Source organism: Haliotis rubra, unplaced genomic scaffold (genome assembly GCF_003918875.1).
Source record: "Haliotis rubra isolate DU_JTF1 unplaced genomic scaffold, ASM391887v1 Scf174, whole genome shotgun sequence".
NCBI lineage: Eukaryota > Metazoa > Mollusca > Gastropoda > Lepetellida > Haliotidae > Haliotis > Haliotis rubra.
The window spans coordinates 1,676,734-1,698,611 of record NW_025765714.1 but is presented as its reverse complement, the minus strand read 5'-3'; the positions used below and the strand labels follow the sequence as shown (position 1 = coordinate 1,698,611).

Sequence of the window (21,878 nt, the reverse complement as noted above, 5' to 3'; positions counted from 1 at the left end):
GTATACAGAGATACATAAGTAGAAATACGCTTTATGATATAATCGAGGTATACTGAGATACATAAGTAGAAATACGCTTTATGATATAATCGAGGTATACAGAGATACATAAGTAGAAATACGCTTTATTATATAATCAAGGCATATTGAGATACATAAGTAGAAATACTCTTTATGATATAATCGAGGTATACAGAAATGCAGAAGTAGAAATACGCTTTATTATAAAATCAAGGCATATTGAGATACATCAGTAGAAATACTCTTTATGATATAATCAAGGTATACTGAGATACATAAGTAGAAATACGCTTTATGATATAATCGAGGTATACTGAGATACATAAGTAGAAATACGCTTTATGATATAATCGAGGTATACAGAGATACATAAGTAGAAATACGCTTCATGATAGAATCGAGGTATACAGAGATACATAAGTAGAAATACGCTTTATGATATAATCTAGGTATACAGAGATACATTAGTAGAATACGCTTTATGATATAATCGAGGTATACAGAGATACAGAAGTAGAAATACGCTTTATTATATGATCAAGGTATACAGAGATACATACGTAGAAATACGCTTCGTGATATGATCGAGGTATACAGAGATACATATACGTAGAAATACGCTTTATTATATCATCGAGGTATACAGAGATACAGATGTAGAAATATGCTTTATTGTATGATCGAGGTATACTGAGATACATCCGTAGAAATACACTTCATGATATAATCGATGTATACAGAGATACATAAGTAGAAATACGCTTTATGATATAATCGAGGTATACAAAAATACATAAGTAGAAATATGCTTTATGATATAATCGAGGTATATTGAGATACATAAGTAGAAATACGCTTTATGATATCATTGAGTTATACAGAAATGCAGAAGTAGAAATACGCTTTATTATAAAATCAAGGCATATTGAGATACATAAGTAGAAATACGCTTATTATATAAGCAAGGCATATTGAGATACATAAGTAGAAATACTCTTTATGATATAATCAAGGTATACTGAGATACATAAGTAGAATGCGCTTTATGATATAATCGAGGTATACAGAGATACATAAGTAGAAATACGCTTCATGATAGAATCGAGGTATACAGAGATACATATACGTAGAAATATGCTTTATTATATAATCGAGGTATACAGAGATACAGATGTAGAAATATGCTTTATTGTATGATCGAGGTATACTGAGATACATCCGTAGAAATACGCTTTATGATATAATCGAGGTATACAGAGATACATAAGTAGAAATACGCTTTATGATATAATCGAGGTATACAGAGATACATAAGTAGAAATACGCTTTATGATATAATCAAGGTATACAGAGATACATAAGTAGAAATACGCTTTATGATATAAATCAAGGTATACTGAGAGATACATAAGTAGAAATACGCTTTATGATATAATCGAGGTATACAGAGATACATAAGTAGAAATACGCTTTATGATATAATCGAGGTATACAGAGATACATAAGTAGAAATACGCTTTTATTATATAATCAAGGTATTGAGATACAGATGAAAAATACGCTTTATGATATAATCGAAGTATACAGAGATACATAAGCAGAAATACGCTTATTATATAATCAAGGCATATTGAGATACATAAGTAGAAATACGCTTTATGATATAATCAAGGTATACTGAGATACATAAGTAGAAATACGCTTTATTATATAATCAAGGCATATTGAGATACATAAGTAGAAATACTCTTTATGATATAATCGAGGTATACAGAGATACATAAGTAGAAATACGCTTTATTATATAAATCAAGGCATATTGAGATACATAAGTAGAAATACGCTTTATGATATAATCAAGGCATACTGAGATACATAAGTAGAAATACGCTTTATGATATAATCGAGGTATACTGAGATACATAAGTAGAAATACGCTTTATGATATAATCGAGGGTATACAGAGATACATAAGTAGTAGAAATACGCTTTATGATATAATCGAGGTATACAAGGAGATACATAAGTAGAAATACGCTTTATGATGATATAATCTAGGTATACAGAGATACATAAGTAGAAATACGCTTTATGATATAATCGAGGTATACAGAGATACATAAGTAGAAATACGCTTTATTATATGATCAAGGTATACAGAGATACATACGTAGAAATACGCTTTATGATATAATCGAGGTATACAGAGATACATATAAGTAGAAATACGCTTTATTATATAATCGAGGTATACAGAGATACATAAGTAGAAATACGCTTTATGATATAATCGAGGTATACTGAGATACATAAGTAGAAATACGCTTTATGATATAATCGAGGTATACAGAGATACATAAGTAGAAATACGCTTTATGATATAATCGGGGTATACAAAGATACATAAGTAGAAATACGCTTTATTATATAATCAAGGTATATTGAGATACATAAGTAGAAATACGCTTTATGATATAATCAGGTATACAGAGATACATAAGTAGAAATACGCTTTATTATATAATCAAGGCATACTTGAGATACATAAGTAGAAATACGCTTTTATGATATAATCAAGGCATACAGAGATACATAAGTAGAAATACGCTTTATGATATAATCGAGGTATACAGAGATACATAAGTAGAAATACGCTTTATGATATAATCGAGGTATACAGAGATACATAAGTAGAAATAAGGTATACAGATACAGATAGAAATCTTACGTATGATCAGAATACCGATTGAGAAACATTCATGATACTAACCGGTACATACGTAGATAATACTCTTCATGACATAAATACGAGACATACAAGATATGAGAGAAATACACATAATCGAGGTATACAGACAGGGAAACGCTACTATAGATATAACATCGAGATATTACAAGGCACATACTGAGAACATACGGAGATAGAAATGCTTTATGATATAATCGAGGTATGAACATAAACGGGAGGCTGCAGGTGACATACAGTAGAAATACTTTATTATAATCGAGGTATATTGAGACACACAGAAACACGATGATCAGGCATACTGAGATATACATGAGATACATAAGTACTGAGACACATAAGAAACACGATGAGGTATACATCATAGGTATACAGAGATACATGCACAGAATACGCTTTATGATATAATCGAGGTATACAGAGATACACAAGTAGAACGCTGTATTAATAATCAAGGTATACAGAGATACAACCGCTGGAAATATGCACTTTGATCGAGGTATACAGAGATACATAATATGAAATACATATTGATAATCGAGGTATACAGATATACATATCATTAGAAATTACGCTTTAGTATATAAATATCGCTTTTATGATATAATCGAGGTATACAGAGAAATACCATGATATAATCATGATATACAGAGATAGAAATACGCTTTATTATATAATCAGAGGAATGGCTTATATCGGTGGGTAAACAGAGACATAAGTAGAAATAATGCTTTATTATATAATCAAGGAATATTGAGATACACGAGAAAATACGATTTATGATATGATCAAGGTAGATACATAAGTAGAAATACGCTTATTATATAATCAAGGCATATTGAGACACATAAGTAGAAAAACGCCATGATATAATCAAGGTATACAGAGACATACAGAAATACGCTCAGATAATAACTCCAGACATACAGACATAAGTATCGCCAGATGTAATCGGTATACAAAAACACATAAGTAGAAATATCGCTTACGGCTATAATCGTAGGTGGTACAGAGATACATACGCAAATACGATTATATATCAAGGCATTGAGATACATACTGAAATACGCTTTAAGATACATAATCAAGGTGTATACTCGAGATACATAAGTAGAAACACGCCCATGATATAATGAGATACTGAGATACACAGGTAGAAATACGCTTTATGATATAATCGATATAATCGAAATATCGCTTTATTATATACAGAGATACATACATAAGCAGGCATAAATATAAGTAGAAATACGATTTATGATATAATGTATACGAGAGTAGAAATATCAAGGGTATATTGAGATACATAAGTATACTCTTATGATATAATAGAATAGAATGCAGATATAATCAAGGCATGTCGAGACACACACATGATATAATGATATAATCGAGGTATACAGAGATACATAAGTAGAAATATCGTATAAATGAAATACAGCTATAGAAATATGATATAATGAATAATGCTTTTACATATTGAGATACATAAGTAGAAATACGCTCTATGTATATGAAGGCATATTGAGATACATAAGTAGAAATACGCTTTATGGAAATACGCTTTATTATATGGCATATTGAGATACATAAGTAGAAATACTCTTTATGATATAATCAAGGTATACTGAGATACATAAGTAGGAAAACGCTTTATATGATATAATCGAGATAGGTATACAGAGATATATAAGTAGAAATATATAGCATGATAGATATCGAGGTATACATAAGTAGAATGCGCTTTATGATATAATCGAGGTATACAGAGATACATATAGTAGAAATACGCTTCATGATAGAATCGAGGCTACAGAGATACATAAGTAGAAATCAGTAGAAATACGCTTTATGATATAATCTAGGTATACAGAGATACATAAGTAGAATAATCGGCTTTATGATATAATCGAGGTATACAGAGATACAGAAGTAGAAATACGCTTTATTATATGATCAAGGTTATACAGAGATACATACGTTAGAAATATGCTTCGTGATATGATCGAGGTATACAGAGATACATATATCGCATAAAATACGCTTTATTATATAATCGAGGTATACAGATATACAGATGTAGAAATACGCTTTATTGTATGATCAAGGTATACTGAGATACAGATGTAGAAATACGCTTCATGATATAATCGAGGTACACAGAGATACATAAGTAGAAATACGCTTTATGATATAATCGGTACACAGAGATACAAAAAATACATGATATAATCGAAAAACGCTTTATGATATAATCGAGGTATACTGAGATACATCAGTAGAAATACGCTTTATGATATAATCAAGGTATACTGAAATGCAGAAGGAGAAATACGCTTTATTATAAAATCAAAGCATATTGAGATACATAAGTAGAAATACGCTTATTATATAATCAAGGCATATTGAGATACATAAGTAGAAATACTCTTTATGATATAATCAAGGTATACTGAGATACATAAGTAGGAAACCGCTTTATGATATAATCGAGGTATACAGAGATACATAAGTAGAAATACGCTTTATGATATAATCGAGGTATACAGAGATACATAAGTAGAAATACGCTTCATGATAGAATCAAGGTATACAGAGATACATAAGTAGAAATACGCTTTATGATATAATCTAGGTATACAGCGATACATAAGTAGAAATACGCTTTATGATATAATCGATGTATACAGAGATACAGAAGTAGAAATACGCTTTATTATATGATCAAGGTATACAGAGATACATACGTAGAAATATGCTTCGTGATATGATCGAGGTATACAGAGATACATAAACGTAGAAATACGCTTTATTATATAATCGAGGTATACAGAGATACAGATGTAGAAATACGCTTTATTGTATGATCAAGGTATACTGAGATGCATCCGTAGAAATACGCTTCATGATATAATCGAGGTATACAGAGATACATAAGTAGAAATACGCTTTATGATATAATCGAGGTATACAAAAATACATAAGTAGAAATACGCTTTATGATATAATCGAGGTATACTAAGATACATAAGTAGAAATACGCTTTATGATATAATCGAGGTATACAGAAATGCAGAAGGAGAAATACGCTTTATTATATAATCAAGGCATATTGAGATACACACGTAGAAATACGCTTTATGATATAATCGAAGTATACAGAAATGCAGAAGTAGAAATACGCTATATGATATAATCGAGGATATACTGAGATGACATAATGAGAAATACGCTTTATGATATAATCAAGGTATACAGAGATACATAAGTAGAAATGCGCTTTATGATATAATCGAGGTATACAGAGATATATAAGTAGAAAAACGCTTTATGATATAATCGAGGTATGCTGAGGTACATAAGTAGAAATAATCGGAAGTATTTATGATATAATATAATCAAGGTATACAGAGATACATCAGTAGAAATACGCTTCATGATATAATCGAGGTATACAGAGATACAGAAGTAGAAATACGCTTTATGATATAATCAAGGTATACAGAGATACATACGTAGAAATACGCTTAATTATATAATCGATGTATACAGAGATACATAAGTAGGAATACGCTTTATGATATAATCGATGTATACTGAGATACATAAGTAGAAATGCGCTTTATGATATAATCAAGGTATACAGAGATACATAAGTAGAAATACGCTTTATTATATAATTAAGGTATACAGAGATACATATGTAGAAATACGCTTTATCATATGATGTAGGTATACAGAGATACATAAGTAGGAATACGCTTTATGATATAATCGAGGTATACAGAAATGCAGAAGTAGAAATACGCTATATGATATAATCGAGATATACTGAGATACATAAGTAGAGATACGCTTTTTATATGATCTAGGTATACAGAGATACATAAGTAGGAATACGCTTTATGATATAATCGAGGTATACAGAAATGCAGAAGTAGAAAAACGCTATATGATATAATCGAGGTATACAGAGATACAGAAGTAGAAATACACTTTCTGATATAATCAAGGTATACAGAGATACATACGTAGAAATACGCTTTATGATATAATCGAGGTATACAGAGATACATAAGTGGAAATACGCTTTATGATATAATCAAGGTATACAGAGATACATACGTAGAAATACGCTTTATTATATAATGAAGGTATACAGAGATACATAAGTAGAAATACGCTTATCATATGATCTAGGTATACAGAGATACATAAGTAGGAATACGCTTTATGATATAATCGAGGCATACAGAAATGGAGAAGTAGAAATCCGCTATATGATATAATCGAGGTATACTGAGATACATACGTGGAAATACGCTTTATTATATGATCTAGGTATACAGAGATACATAAGTAGGAATACGCTTTATGATATAATCGAGGTATACAGAAATGCAGAAGTAGAAATACGCTATATGATATAATCGAGGTATACAGAGATATATAAGTAGAAATACACTTTATGATATAATCAAGGTATACAGAGATACATAAGTAGAAATACGCTTTATGATATAATCGAAGTATACAGAGATACATACTTAGAAATACGCTTTATTATATAATCAATGTATACAGAGATACATAAGTAGAAATACGCTTCATGATATAATCGAGGTATACAGAGATACATAAGTAGAAATGCGCTTTATGATATAATCGAGGTATACAGAGATACATAAGTAGAAAAACGCTTTATTATATAATCAAGGTATACAGAGATACATACGTAGAAATACGCTTAATTATATAATCGATGTATACAGAGATACATACGTAGAAATACGCTTTATTATATAATCAAGGTATACAGAGATACATACGTAGAAATACGCTTTATTATATGATCTAGGTATACAGAAATACATAAGTAGGAATACGCTTTATGATATAATCGAAGTATACAGAAATGCAGAAGTAGAAATACGCTATATGATATAACCGAGGTATACGGAGATACATAAGTAGAAATACGGTATATGATATAACCGAGGTATACGGAGATACATAAGTAGAAATACGCTTTATGATATAATCGAGGTATACGGAGATACATAAGTAGAAATACGCTTTATGATATCAACGAGGCATACAGAAGTACGGTCGTAGAAATACGCAGGCAGTAGAATACACATCATGCGATGGACGAGGCAAACAGAAATACAGTAGCAGAATACGCTTTGTGATATATTACGGACAAAGCGATTGATTTGCCTGTTACAATGACTGGTGTATCTGCTATTACTGGCCCGGATATGTAGTCCTCCTAAATTTCAAATGTGGCGCTCCCAGCAGACACCGACATAAGATGTCATGAGGCGTGTAAGATTATTTAATGCGTTAAGTTTAATATTCGATCGCACCTTAACCTGATTATCCATCATGTTCACACATCAATATTCCCCAGGGAAGCTTACCCCGTGGTCATACACGTACCTGACTTTGTGTGATTTATGGTATTATCACGTCCACATACCAGGGGAGGACCAGGTACACATCACGTCGTATAGTCAGCATCGGAATAGTTTTCATGCCCGGAAAATATGATTAATGTACTTCAAGGACGACTGTTTGATGTTCAGTGGGCGTAATAGGGGTCTGGGGAATGGGACAGGGGGAGGGAGGGAGCAGCTTATACTACTGATATGGTTCAATGGGCTTTGTGGATGTCGTATTTGGGTTATTTTTGTGTAAACAAAAATTGTTTGGATCTCTTTTTCAGAGAAAACAGCTTTGTTTCAAACACCCTCTGCAACCCACCGATTTATCAAACAAGCCAACCACCCTGAATAGTGATCCTACTAATACCCACCCCGACCTCTCCACCCTACTAACACCCACCCCGACCTCTCCACCCAACCAACAACCATCCCGACTAGTGATCCTACTAACACCCACTCCGACCTCTCCACCCTACTAACACCCACCCCGACCTCTCCACCCTACTAACACCCTACCCGACCTCTCCACCCTACGAACAACATCCAGACAGGTGATCCTACTAACACCCACCCCGACCTCTCCACCCTACTAACACCCACCCCGACCTCTCCATCCAACCAACCAACAACCATCCTGACTAGTGATCCTACTAACACCCACCCCGACCTCTCCACCCTACTAACACCCACCCCGACCTCTCCACCCTACTAACACCCTACCCGACCTCTCCACCCTACGAACAACACCCAGACAGGTGATCCTACTAACACCCACCCCGACCTCTCCACCCTACTAACGCCCACCCCGACCTCTCCACCCTACTAACACCCACCCCGACCTCCCACCCTACTAACACCCACCCCGACCTCTCCACCCTACTAACACCCACCCCGACCTCTCCACCCTACTAACACCCACCCCGACCTCTCCACCCTACTAACACCCACCCCGACCTCTCCCACCCTACGAACAACACCCCGACCTCTCCACCCTACTAACACCCACCCCGACCTCTCCACCCTACGAACAACACCCAGACAGGTGATCCTACTAACACCCACCCCGACCTCTCCACCCTACTAACACCGACCCCGACCTCACCACCCTACTAACACCCTACCCGACCTCTCCACCCTACGAACAACACCCAGACAGGTGATCCTACTAACACCCACCCCGACCTCTCCACCCTACGAACAACACCCAGACAGGTGATCCTACTAACACCCACCCCGACCTCTCCATCTTACCAATAACCACTCCGATCCCTCCACTCCAATAACACCCACCTCGGCCCCTGACCCCCACTCCGAACCCTTCACCCCACTAATACCCACCTCATCCCAGCCAACCAACCTGACCTATCCACCCTCCAGCACCCCCAGAAATATCCCCCTTGTAATTGTATATTGGAACACTATAATGTCATATTGTATACTGGAACAGTATATATCCTATCATATATATGATGGCAGTCTGTAATTAACTGTCTGGACCAGACAATCCAGTGATTAAAGTCATGACACTCAGCTTCCTGGGACACGATAACATCCTGTAGCCAAGCCTATATTCCGCCACAATTACCCACGTCTCCACTTTCCCCATCAACAGTGGTAGTGGATCACAGGTACAAGGAAGCAGGAAGCGGTGTGAGGAACAGGTTTCATTCTGTACGATAGACCGCTATACCAGCCCGCAGCCCGAGGATGGTAGATAGTGTGTTTCATACATTGTCACACGGAATTCTCCAGTCGAACTTTACGTTGCGTTTCATGTCCAATATTCAATCTAGTTATATTTTATTCCATACATATATCATCTAACATGTACCTGTGACGTCACGGCAGCATTTATGTTGATTATTACCGTCATCATTATTGTTATTATCACAGGCTATATAACTGTCATAGTGTCATGATCGCGATAATGTCTACAATCATCACTGCCATGACGTTCCATAACATACCTACAGACTTAGTAATCCAGTTAAACAAAGATGGGCTTGAAACCACCAATCCAGTCAATCATTAGATCATTTGTAATTGTGTTTGTGATAAAAGCGATGTTTGGAATGTACAGGGAGTGATCCAGTGATCCAACACCCAAACACGTTGCAGTCACTGACTGGAGCTGCCTGATTTGTGTAACGTTGACATAAGTACCTCATCCTATATTTAAGTTACCCCAATAACCCAGGCATAAAGTGTCAATGTGGAGTGTCCAACTACACCAAATCCCCATATACATAGCTAATGACATAACCATCTGTCAACGGTATAAGATGAAACGTGATATTTATGTATCGCAGCTGAGTGACTATGATTAGCAGGTAGCTTACAGTCACAGTTCTGCATTCCACCTCGCGACCGCGCCCTCCATTATGTCACACCACGGCGTGTATGTACTGTACACACATATAGACAGCGGCTGCAGGTTTCTTGTTTATCGAAGCGTGCCGGCGGAGAGGCCACCGACCTATAACTGGAAAAGTTCGACATGGACACATTTCATCCTGCAAACAGAGACAGGAAATGTTGGGTGACTACTTACGTACACCACGACAACTTCATTGGCTACAAGTCAACAGCCACCTAAATATATGGTTTGTGAGTAGGTAAACCTATAGTCAATATCTTTTTAGGAGGGAAGGGTAAATCTCACATAACTGACACGTTCACTAAAATATATATTAATAGAATCTATGTTGGTATTTTTCCAACTCCGGGTAGATTATCGTAAAAGGTACTTAAACAATATCACGTGTCTAAATCCACCACAACACCCCATCAACTCGAACTTGTCAACTTGACAATGAAAGAGATTCAGATTGTGACACGCCGCAAGTAGGTGTCTAAACGCATACTTTCTTCGGAGGGAAAAATAGAACTTTGAGCACTTGAAACTCAGTGAGTGAGTGAGTGAGTGAGTAGGGTTTAACGACGGTGTGAGCGGTATTCCAGGTATATCACGGGGTGTCAGCTTCACTGCTGGAGGGACGTCCGAGGCGATGCAGGTCTAAGGCGATTACCACTTCAGTGAAACCCCCCAGCACCGGTGTGGTGCTGATAGACCTACAAGCATAAACGGGGGAACCGGGTGTCGAACACAGAATGAGAGTCGAAGTCCGGCGATTTAGACAACTGGGTCAGCAGTGCCCTCGTCTTGGTTTGAGTGACGTCACTGTGGACGGTTTTAATGTCATCCACTCCACATAAAGGGTGGGAGGGCTACCAGGCTGAAAGAGCAGCTGCCATACAAAAACCAAAGCAATGTTTCGCCTAGACGCGGAGTTGGTGTAGTAGTGTATGATTCAGAACTTGCTCATGGGAGCCTCAGTTAACTACAGGGATGCACCCCAGGAAATTTGGGGGAAAGTCCGGTCTGGTAGTGTACTGTGGTACCTATATAAAGAAAGGCGAAGTTCACTGTCATCACTCCCTGAAGATAAATAACTTAATGACCTCCTAAGATAAAGTGGAAACGCGTAGGAGGGAAATTCGTGTTGTGTCATTATTTTGTGGATCCCGATGTCATCCTAATATATATATCATAATATTATAAGAGGAAATAAACTTTCCTTCCATTTGATGTGACACACTTTTTGTGTTTGTTGGATTTCTAACGCACAGTGGAGCATCATTTCTGCCGAGTGATCTGTGACTATAAAACACAAGGCGTGGGCTAGTATAAGCAGCGACAGGAGTTACGAGGCATGTTTCTAGTCGCCGGGGTACGATGACACGCAGGCCCGACCACTTCAACCATCAGTCGCCTCTTACAAGCTTGTTGTCTCGTGACTCGGTAAATAAATTCATATATGTAACATGTGAATGATATCAACTTAATCGTGTCAAGTAAGAGCGACTGAGTTTTGTAAACACGATGTGCCCTCGAGTAGCGCGTCTATACTGTTAACCTTATAGTCGAGATGATGTATCTCCATACCATTGAGTTCCTATTAAACTATTCAAAATGGAATCTTTTCGTGATACCATTGTCCTTATTTAATATATGATGGTGCATAACACATCACTTTTTGATAAAAATCCTTTATAACATTTATTGAGTTGAACTGACTATTAAAACTCAATATTGAGTTTAATAAAATGGCTTGGAGGGAGATGGTTGATGACGTCCTATAAACGTCATGAGGTTTTATTGCGTCAAGATGATGTCACTGACAATTGAAAGTTATTATTTGTGTATATTGAGTATAACACAGTATGAAACGTTATTTTACGTGGGAATAAATTCGCTTATACCCTAATTTTGCATATTTGTGAAAGATCGGTTATACATTTACATTGCAATGATACGAGAATGCTTAATTATGCATTTCAAGTTTATATCACAAACAGTGAGTGAGTATGGTTTTGCACCGCTTTTAGCAATATTCCAGCAATATCATGGCGGGGACACCCGAAATGGGCTTCACACATAGTACCCATGTGGGGAATCGAACCTGGGTCTTCGGGGTGACGAGTGGACGCTTTAACCACTAGGCTACCCCACCGCCCCCATATATCATGTCGTAGTAGGACCTAATACAGATAATGACTACCGAAATAATACAACAAACATAACTTGGTGAGATTATCTGGATGTCAGTCAGTCTGAATTAGAAGATGTTCGTAAGTGTCAACATACGTCCAAATTTGCCGGTATGTTGTAGTACTTACGTTTGTTTAAAATAAGGTCAAATAAGTTGTTAAATTATATTTACTGCTTGTGCAGTTTTACTGTGATAAATTACGTGACTCGGGTGGAATATTGATCAGCTGTAGTTTATTGTCTGTTTAATCAGAAGATTGTAAAGTCAATAACAACAAGGCTACACGGTAAACATAAAGCCAGGAATTTGTCACATTGCCGCTTAATTGTACCTTGGCTAACTCTGTCAGAACACATGTATTTGTACATGTTTAGACGTCTGTATCTAGGCCTACATTTGAACATGTGTCCACGCTATTATAAAATAGTATACATTTCTACATTATTTCAGTATATTGCAATCAAGTACTGCTATGCAGTTCCATACTCCCGATCGCAGAGTTCAAAGGTCGCCGACTAATAATTATTGCGCATGCGTATGAGCCTTGCATTTTCAGTACAGGGAATGGGCCCTGTAGGTGAATTCACATTACAACTTCCGTAATAATCTACAGCTCTGTGTCGTCAATTTGGGGAGGATTTGTGCTTCATATTGGAATTCTGTGTCGCTTGGAGAGTTGGATACAGCGACGACGTGCTCTTAACGTGTGTTTTTTCATTGGATGTATGGGCGGCTTAGGCCGAAAATGGTGTTTTTTAATGGCTCTGTCAAGTTAAAGGTATGCGAGGCGTCGGATCTCAGACCCACCGACTTTGCCCTACGCCATCAAATGGGCCCCAACAAAGCAGTGACCCTCATAGATCCATATGTGTCTATAAACGTTGATGAGTTGTTTGTGGCTAGAACGACTTCTAAAGCAAAGACATGTCGCCCAATTTGGAATGAGGATTTTGTCGCCGAGGTGCACAATGGACAAAACATCGGTCTAACTGTGTTTCATGATGCGGCAATTCCGCCTGACGAATTTGTCGCGAATTGCACCATTTTATTCGAGGATCTGGTGGACAAGCCCAAGAAGGCAGATATATGGGTAGGTTATAGTCCTAGGGTGGCCATTTAATATCCGATGGGTGTATTGGAGATGATGCCGACTACTGGTGGCGTCAGTGCCGATCTCAACCTCCGCCTAGCGTGGAGATCAGCCGCTGCTCGCCCGCGTGTACTACCAACCCCGATCATTAATATTAATAATGCTTCAATAACCATATACATTTCCACAAATTTCACAAATTTATGGTCGAATTTTATTTCGCCTGCCATCCCAATTAGGCTTATTTATATATTTTGTTTGCAGATTGACTTGGAACCCACCGGGAAGGTTCACGTCCTAGTCGAACTGAATGGCTCGTCCTCCGATGGTAAATATTCCTATATCATTAACATATACAAATGCCTTGAGAATCACACACCGCCATCCATATAGATTGTAACCATCCCTCACCTTTCCAGCCAATATCCTCTTTTATTTTTTGCCCCAGATACGGTATTTACTAGATCGCAGGCAGTAGGTGGGCGCTGAAAGGGAGTTTGCAGAGGCAATGACGGTAAAGCCCGTGTCGTCGCTCGAAGCAGTGTTTATGTTAATGAGGAGAAAGCAAGCGTTGACTAAACTGCATCTACGATTATATTTTACACCAGATCTCATGAAGAATCGGACAGATCAGGGATCTTACCTTAGTAATCTTATAAAACAGTGTGCAGCAGTGGCATATAAACAAACTCAGCTTCCTGAACAAGAGTTCATGCATGGTCAATTTCTAACCTAAATATTAGTAGGTCAAATTGTGGTCATGCTAATATAGAGTGAAAATTGTGATCTTTTGGAATAATAATAGTGGTCAAAGCCTTTAATATATAAGATAAATGTCTTCTTGTGTATTCTTGTGTATTTGGTATGTTAAAAATGCAAGAAATATGCAAGAAATAACCAGCAGCAAATGACGTGTATGTCTACCAAACAAACTAGCATCACAAGTATTGTGTACATTTGGATTGTTGAGAGATAAAAGATGTGAATTTTACATTTTGGTAACAAACATATATGTTAAAAATAAGTATTATTGTTCAGCATTTGCATAAGATTAATCAGTTGCAGAATATAAATTATCAGTACTGTATGTTAACATGGCGTATACATTTAGTGTCTCAGATGGGACAATATAGGATTTAATGTCTGTCATGGTGTGTGTTTGTTTCTCATAATGCCTAGCAGCTTACTTCTTTTCCGTCAATAATGCACGTTTGCTATATTTTCTCAAGTCTGAAGTTTTCATAAAATTTCCATTCCAGTATATTATTAGGAAGAAGATTTGATTTGTATGCTGTATTTTGCGTGCATTTATTACATAAGAAGATACTATTCTTCAGATTTGTTTTGTCACAAAAGAGTGAATTGTTGATGGATGATGACAGTATTATCAACACTACTAATTTTGATGGTTTTTTTAAACAGTGTTAGATTTTAATAACAAAATATCTCACTTTGAATAGAATATGGAATTCTTTAACCACATTTCTGTTTACTTATACGATAAGTGTACAAACACCTTCCAGAATGATCTTTTCGTTGTAATACTCAGTTCAATGTAACAGTACATAGGCTACAGATATTAACAAGGTTGATACGAAATGTGATGCATGGAAATTTTAAAATATCATTTTCCTATTGTATGAACAACATGTACAAAAGGTCTGAAACCCATGTATTGTCATTTGACTCAAATATTCAAAATATATTTTGCTTTGGCTACCTTTCATGACATTTGACAACAGGGATGTTCTCTCTTCATGTGGCAAGCTTTCATGCTTCGTTATCACGTATCATATTGCCACCGGAGATAAATATGATATGACACTGAAGTCTGGAATTACTGAGTCTGAAGTGGTATTATTTTTGATACTATGAAATAATGACCTGGTAACTGGGCTGTTTATGCTCTTTGAACAAACTTCCATTATTGTTTTCATGACCTGGATATTCTCAAAATATGGTAATCTGACCCAGGCAAGGATGAAAAGTATTATTTTACTTCCCTGTTGAATAAAAGCAAGTTTGTAGTTGCTCCTACAGCAGGGCCTGCTTGGAGGCCATGGTTTTGATAGGTGTGGCTGGTTGATAGAACCATCGTATTGGACTAGGACATTAAATGAGGCTTTATGTTGAATGTTGCCCAGTACGTATTGTCATGTTTCTGTGTTCTCGGTGGTTGTCATGTATTACTTTGTTTGTTATTCCCAAAAATCGTAATAATTGTCATGCATGTTCATGGCCATTTTGAGGAAAGCTGAATGGGGAGTCATGCTCCTGTTGACGTTTTCCTTCCATATTGGCGTGTAAGAATGAGAACCACTTCTGACAAGAATGGCTACTGTTGTCCCACCTTCATGTTAAAGGTCGCATGCAACAAAAAAACACAAAGATAAATAAAACACAACTATCACTTATTCATGACATATAATGTAAATTGCTGATTATGAAAAAATAAATAAACAAAATTATAAGCGTACAATCGCAAGTCAAAAGTGCAATATTTTGTACTTGGGTTTACTTCCCTCGAAACGATACCGGGATACCGAACCCAGTCAGAGTGGGTGGGCGTGCACTTAAGTGTAACAAAGACTGTCATTGGCTGGTTCATTTGCCGATACCCTCTTTGTGTGTGTATAGAGATGTTGGGTTTTGTAAAAACATGCTCATTTTTTGTGTAGAACATTTTGCAATCAACAGACACCATAACATGTCATGTGTACAAGTGTCACACCTGCCTGTCTGTGTAATTACATAATGTGACAGAGACAGAATTTGGGTGCACGAGCCATAAATCAATGCGTTTTGTTTATGGTGTATAGCGTGATAGGTGTTAAGTTCAAATTGCATGTGGTCAGTGATCGAAGTTGTGTATTGCATATTGTCATTAGCAGACAGACAGGCAGACACATAGGTGTTAATAAAACAGACATTGAGTTTTGTCTGTGACAGAGACATATGTATATAACAGTTAGAAATTCTGACAATGCTAAATAATAACGTTGATGTTAAGTATCGAACTGAGAAAGTGACTTGGTAAGAAGAACGTGTGGTGAAATAGTCAAATGAAATTATATAAACAGTTAAATCGGTAATCTCGATTCATAACATATAAAAAGCTCGTGACTGTGAAATATCAACAAAACATTAGAAAAATAGCTCACATCAAAGCCTACTCCAAGTACTCACTGTCAGCGAAGGTTTTCGGTCTTGAAATGTCGAACGCCTTACTGGTTGACATAGCTGAGTAGATCTAGATCCTTAACAAGGTTCTTTTATTTTACTATTTGTGTGGGTACACAACCAAGATTAGACTACTCCTGCTCACGACCTTATAATTCTGATATCCTATTCACTGCGCATGCGCAGCACAGCTGTTGAAACCACTTTTCACCCCAGCTGGGGTGAATTTAGTGAATCGTTTGAACGCATTATTTTTCAACTTCATTGTTCAATTTGCATTTTTTTATCAATTGTTTCTGTAAGTCAATTTCGAAAGGTATCAGAATCTGCAAAGTTGTATTTTACGTTGCATGTGACCTTTAAGTCGAACGTACAGCATCTGTGATATGGATATATACTTTGAAAAACTTACATTTGGGAAGTGATTCAACTCGGTCATTCCAAGCTGATCATGTTTTATTGGCAAATTATTGATTTGTTAATATGATATTAAGATTAGATGAAAAATTAACAAGATGAAGTTGACTTTCAGTTTAAAATAATTTCAACAATGACTTTTTATGAATTAGGCATGTTAAGAGTGGCATTTGTTGTTTTTGTTTTTTTCCTTTCTCGAAGGGGCAGTTTAGAACCTATTATCAAACAGTAAACCCAATGTATATGGGTATCATTACAATAATGTATAAGGAAGCCATATTCACCATTTCTGTACATGCATATTGGTATTTCTAAATATATACCATCAACATAGCATTATGCCTTTTGTATTGAAACCCAGTGTAAGTTACCAAGTAGTGATATGCTTGGTGCAAGGAAATGCCGGTTGTAATGAATGGAGGGGCTAGCCTCAGTGACTTGGGGGACAGCATCATACCCCGATGAAGACAACATGGATCCTTGCTCACAATGTCAATCTTGCCTGGTTAAGACTCATAATGTATAAGCTTTCATTGTATAGGTGAAATATTATTACTTAGTCCCTTAAGTTTTATAAGTCAAAATGCTTGTACATCATCCTTTTAGACCCCAGTAATGAAACCCACGTAATTTCAGGATGTATCTGATGGTGATCTTTACACAACACCTTCCGTTTATTGTCAGGTTAGACTTAGAGCTATAGTTTTCTTTTACATGTTTACAGTTATTCACTTGAATCTCACATTTCACTGATCGATCATATGGTTGTAATGTTTATTGAGGAATTCATGTTCTTTATACAACTTGTATTTCGTTCATCTATTGATGAAGGGGACGGTGGGGTAGCCTAGTGGGTAAAGCGTTTTCTTGTCACACCGAGGATCCGGGTTTGATTGCCCAAATGGGTACATTGTCATAGGCGGATCCAGAGGGGGGGTGCAGGGGTGTGCAAAACACCCCCCCCCCCCACCCACCCACCCCTTGCCCTGAAAGTTTATTAAATGACCATTGAAACTCGGGTGAAAATGAAGTGTGCACCCTCCCTTTTCTCAATAGTGTGCAACCCCCTTTCTCAAAAAGCTGTACCCGCCTTGATTGTGTGAAGCCCGTTTCTGGTGTCCCCGTCTTTGATATTGCTATAAGCGGCATAAAACCATACTCAGTCGCTTAGTCACTCACTCACTCACTCACTCACTCACTCACTCTTATCATACACAGTTTTGACAAAACACGGAGTAACATAATCACACAGCTATATATTATAACTGTTAAACCCACTTTACATGTATTTATCACTGACCTAATTTTGATAGTTTTAATCCATCCATATTTCATTCACACATACAAATGCTATTAAATCATCAATTAAGGCTAAGGATGATTGTTAAAGTATCAGTTAGTGTCAGAAGGGATTGTCTATGTATATGTGTCCGTGCTCATGACGATTGAACTAATTTGTGACTATTGCAAAAGTACCAGTACTAAACAGTCTGCTGAACAATATGATATAATGAGAGTTTCAAAGGTGTGTGAAAAATGTATTTTAGAATCAGTGATTTAGTTAAATATGTTAATGTGTTTTAAACTGGCTGTATATCATCATAAAAGACATTCAGTTGAAACTATGGTCCAGTCAAGTAAGCCTCCCTGACCAAATGTATGATGAACGTTTTGTTGGATCTGTCATCCAAAATGATTCTTCAAGTCATGGACAGGATTTTAAGTTACACAATTCACCTCTCCATATACACTGGGATATAGAACATATCACATATTTCATATTGCCAGAAATAATTTAAGTAACAGGATTAATGGTATGTTTATCTAAGTGCCCATACCTGACTGGCTTTCACCATTTCGACAAGTGGCCTTGAACAGGGGATGGACCTAGATGTGGGTGGCATTCTGCCGTTATCAAGAACAATCACAACTTTGGCAAGAGTTTGTTTGGAAGTTATACTTTCTGTAAACAAGTTGTGTGTTGCTATTCACAAAAGCATGACACAACATTTTTTTATGAATTTTGTCTGAAGAGGTTTACAATACAAAAGACAAAAACATTTTTGGTTGATTATTGTATATTATAATTACCACAATGTTGGGTAACGTTGCAAGACGTAGAGTCTGTATTTACAGTAGCATGGATATGTAGTTTCTGCTGTCAGGTATTGTACAAGGATGCACTCAACACAGTTCCCCAAACTTGGTAGGGTTGAATAATGATGACTTTGTTGGTATGTTTGTTGTTTTATTATCATTTAATATTTCCTATAAATCCTTGATACATCCATTGCCTGAATAAGAATTAATATGTAATATTTTTGTTATATTTACATATAATAATGTTAGTTTGATTGGTCACTTTGAATAGAGAAAGGTGAAAAAGTATGGCCCAAGAATGTTAATGAAGATCTGACATGTTGGAGCATTGTACTTGTTATAGTGGGTTGTATGTTATCCAGTGTTAAAAGGGTTGTTTGTTCTCCAGTGGTAGAGCGTTGTTTGTTCTCTAGTGTTAAAGGATTGTTTGTTCTCCAGTGGTAGAGCGTTGTTTGTTCTCTAGTGTTAAAGGATTGTTTGTTCTCCAGTGGTAGAGCGTTATTTGTTCTCTAGTGTTAAAGGATTGTGTAAAAGTGGTAGTGTAAAAGGATTGTTTGTTCTCCAGTGGTAGAGTGTTGTTCGTTCTCTAGTGTTAAAGGATTGTTTGTTCTCCAGTGGTAGAGTGTTGTTTGTTCTCTAGTGTTAAAGGATTGTTTGTTCTCCAGTGGTGGAGTGTTGTTCGTTTGTCTAGTGTTAAAGGATTGTTTGTTCTCCAGTGGTAGAGCGTTGTTTGTTCTCTAGTGTTAAAGGATTGTTTGTTCTCCAGTGGTAGAGTCTAGTGTTAAAGTTGTTTGTTCTCTAGTGTTAAAGGATTGTTTGTTCGCCAGTGGTAGAGTGAGTTTGTTGTTTGTTATCTAGAAGCGTTGTTTGTTCTCTAGTGTTAAAGGATTGTTTGTTCTCCAGTGGTAGAGTGTTGTTTGTTCTCTAGTGTTAAAGGATTGTTTGTTCTCCAGTGGTAGAGTGTTGTTTGTTCTCTAGTGTTAAAGGATTGTTTGTTCTCCAGTGGTAGAGTGTTGTTTGTTCTCCACTGTTAAAGGGTTGTTGTTCTCCAGTTGTAGAGGGTTGTTTGTTCTCCGGTGTTAAAGGGTTGATTGTTCTGCAGTGGTAGAGTGCCGTTTGTTCTTCAGCGTTAAAAGGTTGATGGTTCTCCAGTGGTAGAGGGTTGATTGTTCTCCGGCGTTAAAAGGTTGATCGTTCTCCACTGTTAGACGGTTGATTGGGGCGATGGGGTAGTCTAGTGGTTAAAGCGTTCGCTCGTCACGCCGAAGACCCGGGTTCGATTCCCCACATGGGTACAATGTGTTAAGCCCATTTCTGGTGTCCCCCGCCGTGATATTGCTGGAATATTGCTAAAACCGGCGTAAATCTAAACTCAGTCAGTCAGTCAGAGGGTTGATTGTTCTCCAGTGGTAGAGAGCTGTTTGTTCTCCAGTGGTAGAGTTCTGTTTGCTTTCCAGCATTAAAGGGTTGATTTTTCTCCAATGGTAGAATTCCGTTTGTTCTTCAGCATTAAAAGGTTGATTGTTCTCCAGTGGTAAAAGGTTGATCATTCTCCAGTGGACGAGAGCTGTTCGTTTTCCAGTGGTAGAGTGCCGTTTGTTCTTAAGCGTTAAAAGGTTGATCGTTCTCCAGTGGTAAAAGGTTGATCGTTCTCCAGTGGAAGAGAGCTGTTTGTTCTCCAGCGTTAAAGGGTTGATTGTTCTCCAGTGGTAGAAGGTTGTTTGTTCTCCAGTGGTAGTTGTTCTCCACTGTTACAGGTTTTTTTGTTCTCTAGTGGTAGAGGGTTGTTTGTTCTCCAGTGGTAGAGGGTTGTTTGTTCTCCAGTAGTAGAGGTTTCTTGGTTCTCCACTGTTAGAGGGTTGTTTGTTCTCCAGTGGTAGAGGGTTGTGTTTTCTTCAGTGGTAGAGGGTTGATTGTTCTCCAGTGGTAGAGGGTTGATTGTTCTCCAGTGGTAGAGGGTTGATTGTTCTCTAGTGGTAGAGGGTTGATTGTTCTCCAGTGGTAGAGGGTTGATTGTTCTCCAGTGGCAGAGGGTTGATTGTTCTCCAGTGGTAGAGGGTTGTTTGTTCTCCAGTGGTAGAGGGTTGTTTGTTCTCCAGTGGTAGAGGGTTGATTGTTTTCCAGTGGTAGAGGGTTGTTTGTTCTCCAGTGGGAGAGGGTTGATTGTTCTGCAGTGGTAGAGTGCCGTTTGTTCTTCAGCGTTAAAAGGTTGATGGTTCTCCAGTGGTAGAGGGTTGATTGTTCTCCGGCGTTAAAAGGTTGATCGTTCTCCACTGTTAGAGGGTTGATTGGGGCGGTGGGGTAGTCTAGTGGTTAAAGCGTTG

The 21,878-nt window shown here is 37.1% G+C and overlaps 1 protein-coding gene across 2 annotated transcripts in view; it reads left to right on the top strand.

Moving 5' to 3' along the window:
• The first annotated feature begins 13,321 nt into the window (after nt 1-13,321).
• The window catches only part of LOC124272921 (calcium-independent protein kinase C-like), a 46,209-nt gene continuing 37,652 nt past the window's right edge, over nt 13,322-21,878 (top strand). Inside the window, exons 1-2 of one of the 2 annotated variants that reach the window (XM_046708166.1) lie at nt 13,322-13,857; nt 14,122-14,185. In XM_046708166.1, the coding sequence (XP_046564122.1) occupies nt 13,489-13,857; nt 14,122-14,185 (433 nt within the window). In that variant the 5' untranslated portion in view covers nt 13,322-13,488. The remainder of the gene's footprint in view (nt 13,858-14,121; nt 14,186-21,878) is intronic. The other variant, XM_046708167.1, reaches the window with a different exon arrangement.